Here is a 17,013-nt window from a genome sequence, read left to right on the forward strand (position 1 = left end):
GTTTGTATCAAGCTTGCCCTTTTCAACAAATCTCTCGCTGTGCAGATTCTGTTAAAGCAACTTAAAATAATTATTCTGATTGTTTTCCCATGGGAAGTCATTAGTCCAACAATTAAGGCTTAAACATCATAAGCTCATCAAATGAAAACTCAAATTTGACATCCCAAATAATATGATACAGTGCAATACTTAGTTAGGTCCATACATATTTGGACATTGACACAATTTTCATCATTTTGGCTCTGTACACCACCACGATGGATTTGAAATGAAACATGCAATATATGCTTTAAGTGCAGACTTTCAGCTTTAATTTGAGGGTATTTACATCCAAATCACGTGAACGGTGTAGGAATTACAACAAATGTTATGTCATCCCCTCTTTTTAAGGGTCCAAAGGTAATTGGACAAACTAACATAATCATAAATCAAATTGTCATTTTTAATATTTGGTTGCAAATCCTTTGCAGTCAATGACATCCTGAAGTGTGGAACATAGACATCACCAGACGCCAGGTTCCGTCCCTGGTGATGCTCTGCCAGACTTCTACTGCAACTGTCTTCACTTCCTGCTTGTTCTTTGGGCCGTTACACCCCGCTAGCCGTGGCGATATCCGTGTCCTCCCACGGCTTCGAGTTCCATAATGCTTTTATACAACGGTTGCCACATTTATCCGTCAATATTTCAAAAAGAAAGACAATACGAACTTTAAAATGTATTTTTAATGGAACTATTTGTTAATCATTTGCGGATACTTCCACTGAAAAAGGGAACGTTGCCAGGCAACGACAATGCTACAGCACATCTTTGTAAACATTGATCTGGACACTGCCACGGCTGTAATTCCTACACCATTCACCTGATTTGGATGTAAATACCCTCAAATTAAAGCTGAAAGTCTGCACTTGACTCCTTTCAAATTCATTGTGCTGGTGTACAGAGACAAAATGCTGAAAACTGTGTCAATGTCCAAATATTTATGGATCTAACTGTATTTCCACTCCCCCTCTCTCTGCAGGACCATCCCTTCATCATGCTCTACAACGACGGCAGCGCAGAGGTGGTGTCCATGTGGGTGTGTCGCTGCCTGGAGGAGAGGAGAGCCCAGCAGGCCCAGGGACGCATGTGAGCCCCCCTCCCCCCAACCTGAGACAACCTCCACCCAACCCTGAGACAACCTTCCCCCAACCCTGAGACAACCTCCACCACCTCCACCCAACCCTGAGACAACCTCCCCCCAACCCTGAGACAACCTCCACCACCTCCCCCCAACCCTGAGACAACCTCCCCCCAACCCTGAGACAACCTCCACCACCTCCCCCCAACCCTGAGACAACCTCCACCACCTCCCCCCAACCCTGAGACAACCTCCCCCACCTCCTCCCAACCCTGAGACAACCTCCCCCACCTCCTCCCAACCCCGAGACAACCCCCCCCAACCCTGAGACAACCTCCCCCACCTCCTCCCAACCCCGAGACAACCCCCCCCAACCCTGAGACAACCTCCACCACCTCCCCCCAACCCTGAGACAACCTCCACCACCTCCCCCCAACCCTGAGACAACCTCCCCCACCTCCTCCCAACCCCGAGACAACCCCCCCCAACCCTGAGACAACCTCCCCCACCTCCTCCCAACCCCGAGACAACCTCCCCCACCTCCTCCCAACCCCGAGACAACCCCCCCCCAACCCTGAGACAACCTCCCCCACCTCCTCCCAACCCTGAGACAACCTCCACCACCTCCTCCCAACCCTGAGACAATCTCCACCACCTCCACCCAACCCTGAGACAACCTCCCCCACCTCCACCCAACCCTGAGACAACCTCCACCACCTCCACCCAACCCCGAGACAACCTCCCCCACCTCCACCCAACCCTGAGACAATCTCCACCACCTCCACCCAACCCTGGGACAACCTCCACTCAACCCTGGGCTCACCTCCACCCAACCCTGGTACAACCTCCACCACCTCACCCCAACACTGGGACAACCTCCACCACCTCCACTCAACCCTGGGACAACCTCCCCCCAACCCTGGGACAACCTCCACCACCTCCCCCCAACCCTGGGACCACCTCCTCCTAACCCTGGGACACCAGGTCCAGGTCAAGTGTATCAGGCCCTTCCTACTCTTGTTTTGTCCCTTATGGAGCTTCTGGAAGCCCAGTGGCGGACTGAAGTCAACCAGGATATAGACCGCTTAATCTGACACATGATCGGTGTTCCACGTTTGGATTTTGTTTGTTTTTTTCATATTGCAATGCACTTCCAAGCTCTGTGCACCAAGCAGAAGCAGAGCTTATGAACTTTGAGGGGAGTTTTCATGGGTCACTTATGGAAGTTCCTTACCTGAGCCTCCGCACATTAACTGATGGCTTGCTGTAGTCAGGCCTGCATGATGTTAACTGTGCTTTTCCCTATAGTTTCTCTGTGAACTTCTATTGGGTGTTGGACTTGGACTGTGCCTGCTTTTTCCCAGGCGCTATCCCACTAAGAATGAGAATTTGGACCTGTGACTGTTAAGGGATCAACAGTGAGAAAGGACCTGAACACAAAAAATGGCTTTACATTGACAAACAAGTGCTATTTTCCAAGGATGGTTGAGAATCTGTTATGCTTTATTTTATGTTTAGGAGTGTACCTGCATCTGTGTGCCTGTTTATCCCACCATGTTTCTTTGACCTCATCGAGCCTCAGTATAGTTGTCTCATTCAGTGCTCTGCAGGGGTCCCAGCCTCTGCAGGGGTCCCAGCCTCTGACGGGGTCCCAGCCTCTGACGGGGTCCCAGCCTCTGACGGGGTCCCAGCCTCTGACAAGGTCCCAGCCTCTGACGGGGTCCCAGCCTCTGCAGGGGTCCCAGCCTCTGACGGGGTCCCAGCCTCTGCAGGGGTCCCAGCCTCTGCAGGGGTCCCAGCCTCTGCAGGGGTTCCAGCCTCTGCAGGGGTCCCAGCCTCTGACGGGGTCCCAGCCTCTGACGGGGTCCCAGCCTCTGCAGGGGTCCCAGCCTCTGACGGGGTCCCAGCCTCTGCAGGGGTCCCAGCCTCTGACGGGGTCCCAGCCTCTGCAGGGGTCCCAGCCTCTGACGGGGTCCGGCTGGGGAAACGGCTTAGCTCCCCAGAGCCATTGAGCTTCACTCTCCCAAACCCTGACGATAGGCTCCATTTTTAACCAGATATTTTGAGGGGTTTTAATTGACGGAGCCCCCCACTCCCCCCCCCCCCCCCCCACCACAAAGGAATATGAAGAGCTGAAGAGAGCCGTGCTGCAATGGGGTTCAAGTTCATTTTTTATTTATTTCCCAAGTAAGGTCTGTTCGGACGCAGGTTTCCATCAACTTGACCTTCTGTTTTACTTGTTGTATTCTTTCATTTGGGAGGGCCATCATCCATTTTCAAGATGTAATTTTCCAAGATTTAAAATCTAGCTACCTAGCAGCTTACTCATCAAAGAAAAGAACAGCAACAACACCTGGTAATAGATGAACTCATGAGACTGTCAAGCTCAGACCATATTTAGGCATCTCAGTTTCCTGTAGGATTTCCTGCAATGAACTGGAAGACATGTTGCCTCCATTAGTGCCTCCAATATGAGAGGTGTCTTTGTCTTCCTCTATTACCCACTCAACCGCTCCGTGAAACCTCATGACCCTTTCATATGGCATTATTACTTTACATAAAACCACCTATACTTGTGTAGCAACACTGTAATTACTTACAATAACAATAACGTGTTGCTACATTGTCACAATGCATATTACTAACTGACTGTAATTGTGTTGAGCCGTTTGTGTTATTACACAAGTGGAATGAGGACTTGCCTTAACGTGTAATGACAAGCACTTAATCAATAACCATGTTACGATGTCACCATAGTCATTTCAGTGCAACTATGAAAGTGAATGTAAAGTTTCAGGGTGACTTATATTAGTGGAAGCCATCAAAAACTGTTGATTTGTGGTATGAATATTATATGCACATGTACATAAGATATAAAATGAAAACCAATAATGTCAGACTCAATGTTTGCACTTGTGCAATTCTCAGTAAAATGGCCCCAAAGTGATATTTCATTATAGCGCACAGATGGAGAGACTGGTAGCCTAGCCTAATGTTAATAAATGAATCCAACACCACTCATACTGTATAACCCCCAAATATATCTCTGGATGTTTTGCCCACTTTTTTTTTTCTTGTAGTACATCTTTGTACAGTCGTGTTTTACAAAAGCCTTGGACACTATTCTATCTTTTTCAACGAATATTTCACTGAGGAAATCTGGGCCAATTCAGAATGCTGTGGAGTGAGTGAATTTAGAAAGTTCAGAAAGCTGTTCTTGAATTGCTGTTTCAGCTACCTTTTCACCTGGGTTTTGCCTGGAAATAAGGAATCTCCCAGGACAAGTAGCTTATGCTTATGAGCACTTTAACAACCGATCATGATATTCAGGTCTCAAGTGGTCATATATACAGTACAGTTGACTTATTTTCTATTTCGGGAGTTTTCAAACTTCGTTAATAGGAATAAACTAGTTATGACCCCCACTTTGTACCCTTCCAAGTGCACAGTACAGAAAACATAAAATGGCTGAAAGCATCCCTAAGATATTTAGTTGAATATCCAAAAGACCTCTTCCAGGTTTATTTTGCTTTAATCTCAACTCAAAAGACTAGAATACATCTTTGGACATTGTGTAAGTAGAAGTATTGCAGTAGTGACCTTTAGTATTGCAATAGTGACCTTCACCGAATGCCCAGTCTGAATATGCCAAAGGAGACATTTCATATATATTTTCCTTATTCCTCACTCACCATTATAAGCACCAATCATTCAACAAGGGAAGAGAGTGGAATAATACTAATTAATACAACCATAAGGAAGAAAAGGAGTACCAAAAAACACACCATCCTTGTATTTTTTCTTCACATCCATGCAATAATCACAAATAAATATAAGCTGTGCCTAGTCACCCCTGACCCTGAAAGTTGTAGTTTGTTAGAACAGAACCCTGTTAGAACGGAGACAAATTGGATGCCTTTTGAGTTTAATAGGTTGTTTGCCACTGAATTGGGCAATGTGAGAAATTAGAATTTCAAACTGATTAAACTGTTCTTGCCAAACTTTGATGGTTATGATTTGTACATTGTGTACATTATTTAAAAGTGACCTTATACAGATTTTCATCCTTTGTAATCAGGTGCAAGGTGATTCTCGCCGCCTGCTTCGCGCCGCCCGCTGCCTGGTTCGCGCGAATTGTATTGACTTTCTATGTAAACTCGCCGAGCGAACGGGAAAATTTGCGGCCGGTCTGAACAGAGCATAAGCCTGGTCGCTGGACAGCCTCTTGTGAAAGACAGGACCTCAAAGGCCAGCTCTCATCTCTGGTGTGTGGTCATGTGTAGTAATGTTTATGTAGGGCCTAATCCTAAATGATTGTGTATGTGCCAAAGATAATCAACATCTGTAGCCTAATCGTCATGTAGGCAACAAACCTTGATGGACATAATTTAAATGGCAGTGTGGCTTACATCAATTAAAGTTTGAAATGGATGCAAATCGTTAACAATCAAATTGTCTCGAGACTGACGATGATCTACTGCTGTGTTAAAATGTGACCTATGCAATGCAGTCTGGGATGAAGATGTGGTGCTTAGTCTGATTTTAACATGGACACCTCCCCTGGGGTAGCCTATTGACAGCATATTGTTCCCTCCAGAAACAGCGCAGAGCAAGAGGTAATGTTTTCGGTGGCGTGCGTGCTGCCCAAACACGGCCTGGACGGCCATTCACCTCCATTCATTTTTTGGACTAGGATTAGGCCTACACAAAAACTACCAGACTGTTTTTCATGAAACTCTGTGTAGGGGTGTAGCATGGGCCAATTTAGAACCCATTCAATTTTGGAGTGCAGAGCTACGAAATGCATTCAGGGGCGGAGGTCTGTGCTCTCTGAGCATCATTTCTAGTTTGAAAATGCGTCTCCTTTGAACGCGTTCTAGCTCCAGTCCCTCATATTACCATTTGCCACTGAGGCACGCGCCAGTATTGGATCTCCTCGTGACCTTTCTACAGAGCAGTCCGACTTGATTAGCACATCAGGTCAGACAATGAGCACCGGGCCCGTACACAGCCATTACCCGGATCCCTTTATCAATGTCCAGTGATTAAAATGTCACCGTTTAATATTGGAGTCAACACGCTCTTCTTGGAGCAATCTTTTCCCAATAAAAAGTGGAATCGAAATGCTCTTTTCACTGGAAACAAAAACGGGTGCGGAGAGCCCATTTAAGTGTAGGCTACCCAGCACTGGGAAGGATCAATAGCCTGTGTAGCCTAGAAGAGGATTGATTCGCCTCTAAAATGGAATTTATTGGGGTCATGGTTTTATATGGTGCTGATACAACCGTTAATTATAAAACAGTCGGCCTCAATTGCTGCTGTTATTAAACTTGTCCTGAATTAGGCACGTTTGATTTATGTGACAATCTTCTCACATGGCATGACGCAGCTATAGCCTTAAAAGTGTTGCTTTGGCTACATATTTTATGCAGGCCACTTGTCACGATCGTTAGCCTATCTGTACACTTTGAGTAATCAGAAAATATTTCACATGGTGTAGGCTAGTGTAGTGGTAGGGTTAGTATTGACCTATGCCATAACATAATGTTGTGTCTTATTTAATAGTCTAGCCTAATTATTAGTTTGTTTTTTAAAGCTGCATGCTGCCTGATCTACTGTGAATTGTATAGCCTAGCCTACAATTAAAGGTTCATATAAAATAACGAAATCAGTGATGGGCTAGGCCTAGCCCTGACGAGTCCTTTGACGGAATAGGCTACTCCTCCATATCCCCCTATTGCTAGTCGGATTTGTGTTGGGCATGGAGATGCTTAGCGCTGCTTCAGCCTCCTCTCCATGTTTCTCTGTTCCTCTTGTCACCAGACAGCACAAAGACACAAAATTGTGGAATCATGATTCTGGTTGAAGGTTCTCTGCATATTGTAGCCTATGGGTGTCAGTAAGATAACTTTAGTTTTTTATTTTAAGAATGCCACAGCCATATGTAGACTAACTTCAATGCAGTTTGTGAAATTATATGAAATAAATAGCCTAATAATAAAACAAATTGGCCATTTAAGTTGAAATCCAAGGCTATCGGCCTACCAAACATAGCAGCCTAATTGTCAATATTAGGCCTATTCTAGCCTTCCACGTCTTAAATATTCTATTAGGCTGCTCACCTCCATAGACTTTGGAAGTAAACCAGAACACATTAATATTTTAGCGCAGGTTTGTTTAAACAATTGAATGCATATAAACGAGGCTCAGGTAATTTACTCTTTGAAAAAAGACCTCATTGATGTGTATCCAACAGTAGGCTAATAATGAACGCGCCTAAAATTACCGTTGAAATGTCTAATTAAAAGCTCGCGGGACTCCTCCCGTTCTACTCTACCTGCGCTCAACCCCCGCCCTAATGAGAGTGTTGTGAGCCACGTGAGCTCACGTTTCTCTGGAATATAAGCGGCGACAATGGCGCATTCAGTCGGTGGTCTAAATAATTAAAAGGAGAGGAATAATTACAGTATAAACTTGTAATTATTGTTGGGCTGAAGGAAAGCCTCTTGATTGTGAAAGACGACACTATGTAGCCAGATCGGGTTTATGTTCCCTTCTCCATCAATATTGCAAGGAGCTAAGTTGATGGAACTGCCGGCCACCTGAGCTTGGCTGAATGTGCATTGCGGGGAAAACGCAGTGCAACTTTCGCAGTGCATAGGAATTGCAGAGAAGTTAATAATTATCGATAGCCTTACAAACAGTGGATATATTGAGACACAGAAAGCCTTAATTCACGTGAATAAAGTGCCCTGGTGCTCACGTTCTCTGCCAATTAAATAGGCTGTTGGTCAGTAACCTAGCCTATCAAATACTAGTCTATAGGCCGTTGTCTGTCTTTTAGTAGCCTATAAATTCAAAGGTCAGTAGCCTACATCTATTTATCTAAATATGAAACAATGTCACATCCACCATCTTACGCACATTAATAGGCTATTGTACCAATGCAACCTTCAAATTATGTTATAGGCTATAAGTGAAGACACTATATTGTAACCTATAGGTAAAATCCTTATGTTCCTTTTTAATAGCTCTGCTTATAATAGCAGCTCGGGGGCATTTGTGAACGTTATTAACTCCTATTTGATTAGGGTAATTGTTCACATTTTGGCCTAGACATTTTGATTAATTACAGTTTAATCAAAGTTCCTATTTAGTAGGCTACAACACTAGACCCATTGGAGATGAGGCGATGCAAGGCCAAATGTCGAACGAATTTATTGGAAGAAGATCCTGATATGATAAGCTATGCAGCCTATTATTAGGCCTCAGGATTCAGTCTAGCCTGTAAAGCTGCCTGGTCAATCAAGAGTGTTAACAAATAGAAACTTTTGAATGCTTTCCCCTGTTGAACCTAAGACGCGGTTTTGCTGTGGCGCAGGTAGATACTGCAGCACGAGGCTTAGCGGGGTTAACCGAGGGGCATTGATCAGGTTATGAATGTTTAATACGGTCTTACAGTATTGGGTTCCCTCACTTACCTAAGCCTTTTGCTGTAGGCTAATATATCACTGCATGTATGCAATCCGTCCTTAGCCTACTCTGTTTGCTCAACAATTTTTCCTAATTTACTCACAATTGAGCTCGTGGGTGGGCAATGATGGAGAGAGGATTGCGCGACAGCGTTGCCTGGGGCCAGTTATCAGCGCGTCTACAATTCGTCCCATTTTCGATGCAAAATCTGAGAAAATGCACAGTGTGATTCAAACGTGTCAAATTGTTTTACGTACGAACAAAGGCAAGCCTTAAAATTCATGGCGTCTTTACCAGAAGGGCTGAAATTGATTTGCGTGTCCAAGAGAAGCCAAACAGATGGTCTTGTAACTTGATAAATGATGCTCTCTCTCTCTCTCTCTCTCTCATTTTGCTGCCTTCGATTTTATATTCAGTTTTTCCTCCGTTTGTCTGTTGGACAATGCTGGAAACAAATAGGTTAGGTATTTTTATTTCTAGGTGGTGCTCTCGGTATTAGCCATTCCGGTCATTAATTGTGGCAAAAATAACGTTCATATGATAGGCCTATGTAAGCTATTAAAGTGATTTAGGCTTATATGTCTAGGATAGAGGTCTCTGCTCATATCTTAAGGACATAATTATTTCATTCACTGTCTTGATTAATTTTCCTTTACAGAAGAAACATCTGAGTTGTAAATGGGGCAAGTGGCTGTTGTTGTCTAGTCCCGGGAACAAATGGTTAAATAGAACGAACGTTAGCGCTAAGTGGGTGTGCCTTACCATTAGTTTAGCGGTCACTTCTCCAGTGAGGAGCTGCTGTCTGTTGAGGAGTGGCGAGTGCTCGAGGACTGCCATGTGGTCACTCCTTCCTTTGCCACTCAGCCCGCGCGAGCCAAGCAGGATGGACGTCCACTCTCTGCTCTGAGAGAAACACGCGCGCTCGGTCCAGCTTCAGTCGCCTCTCAACTGGACGTCTGGTTTTATCACTTCATGTATTTATTTATTTTCAATGGAAAGTTGTGCTAACTGAAACCACGGAATATTGTGTTCTTTTCTTGAGTGAAAGGTAAGCTGTTATGTTATCTGTCTTTTTTTGTTTGCAGTTGAAAGTGTAATTTATCGTGCGTCATCCTATATTCTAGGCTCAAATCAGTCTTTAGACTCCCGCTTACATTATTTTGGTGTACTTATTTTTATTTCCCTATTGCTAGTAGCCTCTATTAGTTTGACGAAAGCATTTAGATACGATATTTATCCCCGATGGAAAATTATTGTGTTACAGCAGTAAGGAAACTAAAAATGTACAAAACTAATTTCAGTCAGTAGCTATAGCCTACAGAATACAGAAAATGCTATACAAAAAATATACAAAGTCTATAGGCTACTATAAGCTGTATTAGTGGTAATGCCAACATTTGGCATAGGCCTACTTAAGATACTAATTAATAAGACAAATAAAGTTGTAATTTTACAATTTTATCATTGTAGGCCCGGTAGTCCACATTAAATGTTCAATGTAGCACTTCCTATCTGCAGACATTTTATGCGAAGTAGGCTACTAATTAAAGCTCTATGGCTAGTGTTTTCTCAACAGACCAAATAAAACCTGGGTAATTACCAGTAAAGCGGCTTAGTTGTTCTTTTCCTCTCCGATAAGCGCATTGGTGCAGCTCAGTGTGTATTTTCTTTCTGCCCTTATGCCTGTAAGGATCTTATCAACTTCTTAAGCAGCGCTCGCCTCTGAGCCCATTGAAAGGCACTCGGAAGAAGTCCAGGCCACAGACAAGTGATGTGGATAAACGGATGAGATTTCTAAACGGTTAGAAATAAAGAGAAACGAATTACAATTTAAACATTTCCATTATCAATTAAACATAAGAATTAAACATTCTTAGGTTAAACTTTGAATTGGATTAAGATTAATTAATCAGCTAGTAATTTTGTGATAAACCTAGGCCTCCAATGTTTTTATTGAATGTGGCCTCTTCTGAAAAAATGCATCGCTCTATTGATAATCAGTCTTTTTCTTTACAGTCAACAATTTATTTATGGATTCTTATTTTTTGGTTTCTAGATATATTCACATAATCGTTTTTTTATTTAATATTTATGATATTAAACTAGGCCTACCTTTACGCAGTCTAAATGTGTCGGTAATTATGATGCGTTATGATGCATTTCTGAAATGATGCTGATGATCATTGCAAATTATTGGACAGGCTTCTGGTTTGGATCAGTATTCTTGCCGTGGAGAAAACGTTAAACTGTATTAACGATATAGCCTATCATTTGTAATTGGAATATTTAGGACATGTTATGGTCTATATGTGCTAGTCTAGGTCTAAACTAGGCTTAACAACAGTGTGGATTCTTGCAATAACTGCTTGGCCATTCAATTCTATCCAAACTCTAAAGTATCTTGTTCTTTTTCAGTCTTCGAGGAATGGAGTCGATACCTAGTCAACTACCAGTGGGACGAGACTCCAGCTCTTCTCCCACCACAAAGCAAGACGTGCAGAACTTCTCCAACCCCAACCTGAAACCAAATCAAGTCAGCGAGACAGCTTTGTATGGAGTGCCCATTGTATCCCTGGTTATAGATGGCCAGGAGAGACTTTGCTTGGCGCAAATCTCCAATACATTGTTAAAGAACTACAGTTACAACGAAATCCACAATCGACGTGTTGCACTTGGAATCACCTGCGTCCAGTGCACGCCGGTGCAGCTTGAGATCCTGAGGCGCGCGGGCGCAATGCCAATATCCTCCCGGCGCTGTGGTATGATCACCAAGCGCGAGGCCGAGAGGCTATGCAAATCTTTCCTGGGTGCTCACAACCCCCCGAAGCTACCCGAAAATTTCGCGTTTGATGTTTCTCACGAATGCGCATGGGGAAGCAGAGGTAACTTTATACCGGCCAGGTATAACAGTTCGAGGGCGAAGTGCATTAAATGCACTTATTGCAATATGTATTTTTCCCCAAATAAATTCATATTCCATTCTCATCGCACTCCTGAGTCCAAATATACACAGCCAGACGCAGCAAACTTCAATTCGTGGAGACGCCACCTCAAATTAACAGACAAGAATTCCTCGGACGATATTGCCCATGCGTGGGAGGATGTAAAGGCGATGTTCAACGGAGGCAGTCGTAAGAGGACTCTACCCATGGGTAGCTCTGAAATGTCCTCTTCTTTGAAGTCACAGGCCTCCAGTAACCTAAGCCAAAGTTCCCCCGAGGTCCCCCGAAAAACGTTGCGCTGTGACGAGGACAGAGGCAGCAACATCAGCCTAGCAAATGGCGTCCGGAACTATCCAGTTATCCCGGTGCCCAGCAAGAGTTTTGGGATGCTTCAAAAAATACCCCCACCGCTTTTCCCCCACCCGTATGGATTCCCAGCATTTGGATTGTGTCAAAAGAAGGACGATGGACTGGGTGACCATAACAAAACCAACGTCTCTGGCGTCTTTTGGCCAGGCTCAAAGGACAGTATCTATCCTTCGTTCCCAATGTTTTGGCCTACAGCAGGTGGTTTGCCCATGCCACCCTACCAACAGCCACCACCCAAACCGCCCACAGAGCTTTTAAGCGTCCGACAGAGTGAGCTCGAGCTCTCGGACCAAAGTGACCGATGCGCCAACACACCTAAGGACAGCTTTCACGACAGTGAACGCTGCTCTAGTTCCCAGTCCATCAGGAACGACGATGATAAATCCGGGGACGAGGCCCGCTCAATGGAGGGACCCCCCACGACGCCAAGGAAGATCAGTTATATCTCTGCGTTCAGGCCTGTGGTGAAAGATGCAGAGAGCATTGCCAAGCTGTACGGTAACAGGGACACGTACAACGGCGTTCGTTCCGGCTACTTATCTCCAGATTTCGTGAGCGAAAGTTCGAGCTACAGGTCAGTGTCCCCGGATGTGGACAGCGCAGATGATCCTGACGTGGACGTGGAGTCAAACAGGGGACAAGAAGATGAAGAGTCGCTACAACTCTCGGTAGAAGACCGTCTTAGTCCCCCGGCGTTGAACCAGTCCCATTCCGGGCCCGAGGAGAGTGAAGAGCTGGTCTCCAGTCCAAGACCACCGCCGGATGAACTCAACACAGGGTGCTCTGATGACGAGACGCGGAGTGAGCAGGCTTCAGAGCGCAAAGACACAACGGTTTATGAGGTGAGTGATTTGAGTGGTAAATCGAATGAAAACAGTAGCCTATTAGAGATATCTTTATCCGAGGCTCATCTAGGCTATAGTTTCAGGATGCCTACATGTCTATAGACCAAGAACACTGTACGCTGTCATGTTTTTGAAGAGGTGTTCAGATGAGTCTTTTTCGTGGCCAGGGGATTGGTCTGCCAGGGGAACGCAATTATGTAGTTGTAATGATCCTAACACATGGCAAACATATAAGTATTCATTGAGTGTCGTTTATGGATTTATTGTGATCAATCACTGTATTTATATAATTGGCTTGTTGGGGAGGTAGGCTATAGGCCTACTCGAAACCCAGTATTTGTTTTGATTAGATGAGACATCATAAATCGTTTCTTTCTACAGTTGCTGCTGTTTGTCTTTTCGCATTTTTACGAAACGATTCAAGGCCTTGTAGAGGACATCAATTGCACCCCTATAATTAGGACACGTGGATAAAGGCTATCTGAGAGAGAATTGCTTAGTAAATTAAGTGAAGGACATATAATTGTAGGTTGCATGGACTATAATTGGTTGGTTAATGTTGCAGGTGTACACACATGAAAGGGACAGGCACGTGCCTTTGAACGGCCCATCAACGTTTGGATCAAAACTACCGAGCAGCCCGCTGGAATCGAACGGTGCGCAATTATCTCTCATGATAATTTTATGGTGCTCGTTGTATATTCAGATAGACATATATCGCTTATATATTTGTGTATGTCTGTTTTCAGGTGTCCTCCATATTCCCGAGCCTAGGAGCAGTCGTAGTCCAACTACAGACGACATGTCACAGGGACCATACAAAGAGCAAAAAGGAGGCCCATGTAAGTCTGAAGGCTAGCGCGCGCGCGCGCGTGTGTGTGTGCGTGTGTGTGTGTGTGTGTGTGCGTGCGTGCGTGCGTGCGTGCGGGCGCGCCTGCCTGTCAGTTAAAAGAGCTGCATGTTGGTCACGCGCACACTCGCACGACACACTTGCTTTTGTTTTATTCCTTTCAGATATTAATTTGGAACCAATTTTCCCAGTAGAACAGTTGCAATACATTGTAAATGATAGCAGACATATATTTCGAGACGGACTAATTTTATGAATTGCAGGTGATACACCGTTACACAGTGATGTCAGCAAAATCCATGAGAAGGACATCGGAAACATGGCGAAGGGTAAGTTTGTTTGTTTTTTTGATTAATTATGAATCGTTAATAAGATACCGATTTACTAGATATCATGTAGGTAGATATCCTGTAGACTGTTATTGTGAAATGTCTCCATTGCCGAGAACATTTGTGATATCCAACTGACATGAGATCAAAAGGCTGAAGCTGTATCAGTTTAAAACATCTGTAGGCTTGAAAGCCACGTCTAAAAGCATGCATTATCGTCGCCTAGTGATGCGATATAGGTAGCCTAGACTATAGGCCTACATTAAGATTAAATTTAAAAAAAATAGTAATACACAGCAATCAGCCCATAGTAGCCTAGGCTACGTTTTAGGCTATAAAATAAATATAAAACGGAAAAGATTGACATTAAAAGGATCGTCCTGGGGTCATAAACTGTTTCCGTCTGTTAACCGCTCCCTATGCCTATGTCATGACACATCTAGCTTGACTCATTATTGCAACACGAAATCGTTTAGCGACTATTAATATTTTAACAAGCCCGGGACAGAACACTGCGCTGCGCATGCCTTTAACCCCGGGGCAAGAGAGCTAATTATTTTTCAATGCTTGGGGAAACAGTCGCTAAACGACTATTAACGTTCAAACGGTCTTGGCCCTCTGGAAATAGGCTGCTACCAATAATTCCAAGAAATAAACGGATTCGGCTATTGGATAATATACATTAATAAAGGTTGCCTATAGTTGAAAGCTGTGTATTGCTTTTTTACAAGCTAATAATGGCTATGATGACGTCTTCGCTTTGCAGAGGAACTGCAAAAGCAGCTCGTGGAACAAGTGGAGCTTCGGAAAAAGTTGGAACGTGAATTTCAAAGTTTAAAAGGTATTGGAGGTTTAGTGTTATCGTGTTTTGCATGTATGGCCACGAGATAGGCATACAGGAATGGGCCTAAATTAATCTAAATTCACTAAACAAGGTCCTATAGAATTGCCCTGGGCATCATGGCCTTAACTGGACGCCCGGCTGTCTCCCTAGATAATTTTCAGGACCAAATGAAACGGGAGCTCTCGTACAGGGAGGAGATGGTCCAGCAGCTACAGATTGTGAGAGGTGAGTCTCTCTCTGACTTTTAGGAAATAAAAATCGATGTTAATATCAATCAATAAGACTAGGCCGCAGTTTTAGGTCAGAATTTGAGAAATTCTAGAATGAATTAGGCTATCTAAATATGATTGAGGGGAAATGCTTGCTTTCTTCCTAAACAAACACAAATTAAAAGCGAAAAGTGACACTTGCATAAATTCGGTTATTAGGCCTAGACTATCGAATTTCACGTCTATCCCTTTCTTGTAAAACTGTAAACATTTTTCATTTTGGACTGGACATAGCTGAGTGAACAACAATAATACCAAACCTCGGAGGGATTCATTTCACTTCTGTTTTTGTTTGCAAAGGTTATTTGCTCCTAAATCATGCTCTGGAAAATTGAAAAGACAGACCATTAAGCTACATATCGTCGTGTATCGGTTACATGGAGTAGACAACAACTGATCCAGCCTTTGAGGAGCGTTCTAGAGTTACAGTAACACAGTAGTGTAAATACACAGTAGTGTAAATACACAGTTCAAGTACACTAAGGGGTCACTCTAAATGCTCTAGGGCTAAACAAATGGCCGTCATCCATTTCAGATTTTACAAACCACCCGCTGTCATGTACAGTAGCTCAATTATTCCGTTTTTCTTTTTTCTTTTTTGATGCTTAGACACTTTGTGCAGCGAGTTGGATCAAGAAAGAAAGGCTCGTTATGCAATACAACAGAAGCTAAAAGGTAATTTAAATGGTCCAAATCGAGAAGTTTCAATAGATTAGCCTATATTAGCCTAATTATTGCCCAACCGTACATATGCAAGTGCTACTTTTTATTCTTCCCTGTAGTGAATAAAGGCTGCTGTTGACCCTTTGGTTATGGCTTTTACAGCACATTTGAAATGTAATTTCTCAAAGATAATTAGAATACTTTGGGATGCACACAAAAGCGCTTTGTCAGGCTACTGTCACACCATAATTTACATTAAGTAACATTCAAATTAGATTTTAGACTTCTCAATACACCACATCCCACTTGACATGCCCCCCCCCCCTACTGTGTCTGTATTGTGCTGATGGTTCTGTGTTCTAAGTGATAGTTCTGTGTTCTAAGTGATGGTTCTGTGTTCTAAATGATGGCTCCACTTTCTCCCCAGAAGCTCATGACGCCCTTCATCATTTCTCCTGCAAGATGCTGACCCCTCGCCACTGTTCTGGAGCCTGCACTTTCAAACCCCCTCTACTGCCACCCTAATGGCCCACCACATCTCATAACTGATCCCAGAACAGCCAAAAAGAAGAAAGGCAACCAACCTTAAGAGTCCATGTATAATAATAACATGTCCTCCTGTGCCCCTCCCTAGTTCCCCTTCTCAGCAAGGGTCAAGGGTCAACCTACAGACAGAACCGCCGTTGTGTTGATTTAAATAAGGAAGTGGATGGACGAGCTATAAAGACCCTCCATTGAAATGAACTCAGAATCATAGAAGATGAGGATGCACCTAAAAATGAGGCCACAGGTTCATTGTATGTATTGTCTGTATCCTTTGTTAATATCAAGTTGTAAACAGCTTTCGAGAGATGTACAACCTGGCAAGTTTATAACCGATTGCTCTAGGTATCCTGGAAATATATATTATGTGGCGATGTGCAATGATGGCTTATATAGTGTGATATTTCATGAGTAAAAGCATATTCCACTATCTGATGTTTGTTGATTGTTTAACACATAAATTCGTTTTACATTTATTTATTGAAGCATTTATTTGGTAATCTATTTTATTTATCTTTTTGTGTGTTATGATTATGATTTGTTCCTAGACATGAAGCAGTGTATATTATTGATATTGAGCACTTTAAATTGTAAACATTTTTCATTTGGCCCATAATTGTACCTGCTTAACTAATATACAAATAATACATTGTTTGGATCTAATATATGGACACTATTGTAACAACACCAAAGTATATATCAGCACTTCACAGTTAACCAATGACTGTTTTGAATTCTTTAAATAAAGGGTCCTCTTTATGTGTCACA

At 43.4% G+C, this 17,013-nt stretch overlaps 2 protein-coding genes across 2 annotated transcripts in view; both read left to right on the forward strand.

Annotated features, from left to right (window-relative positions):
- The window catches only part of map2k5 (mitogen-activated protein kinase kinase 5), a 76,554-nt gene extending 75,027 nt beyond the window's left edge, over positions 1 to 1,527 (forward strand). Inside the window, exon 22 of the mRNA XM_084436633.1 lies at positions 1,020 to 1,527. Within this exon, the coding sequence (XP_084292759.1) occupies positions 1,020 to 1,130 (111 nt within the window). The 3' untranslated portion in view covers positions 1,131 to 1,527. The remainder of the gene's footprint in view (positions 1 to 1,019) is intronic.
- A 9,489-nt stretch (positions 1,528 to 11,016) lies between these two features.
- skor1a (SKI family transcriptional corepressor 1a) lies at positions 11,017 to 16,227 on the forward strand (the record flags this gene model as incomplete). The annotated part of the gene is made up of 8 exons (XM_084437332.1): positions 11,017 to 12,744; positions 13,313 to 13,403; positions 13,497 to 13,589; positions 13,861 to 13,926; positions 14,693 to 14,767; positions 14,921 to 14,995; positions 15,649 to 15,714; positions 16,130 to 16,227. 8 exons carry the CDS (start codon positions 11,017 to 11,019, stop codon positions 16,225 to 16,227), a joined length of 2,292 nt encoding a protein of 763 aa, XP_084293458.1.
- Between the last annotated feature and the right edge of the window lie 786 nt (positions 16,228 to 17,013).

The sequence above is a fragment of the Borostomias antarcticus genome, assembly GCF_949987555.1.
Source record: "Borostomias antarcticus genome assembly, chromosome: 4".
NCBI classification, from domain to species: Eukaryota; Metazoa; Chordata; class Actinopteri; order Stomiiformes; family Stomiidae; genus Borostomias; species Borostomias antarcticus.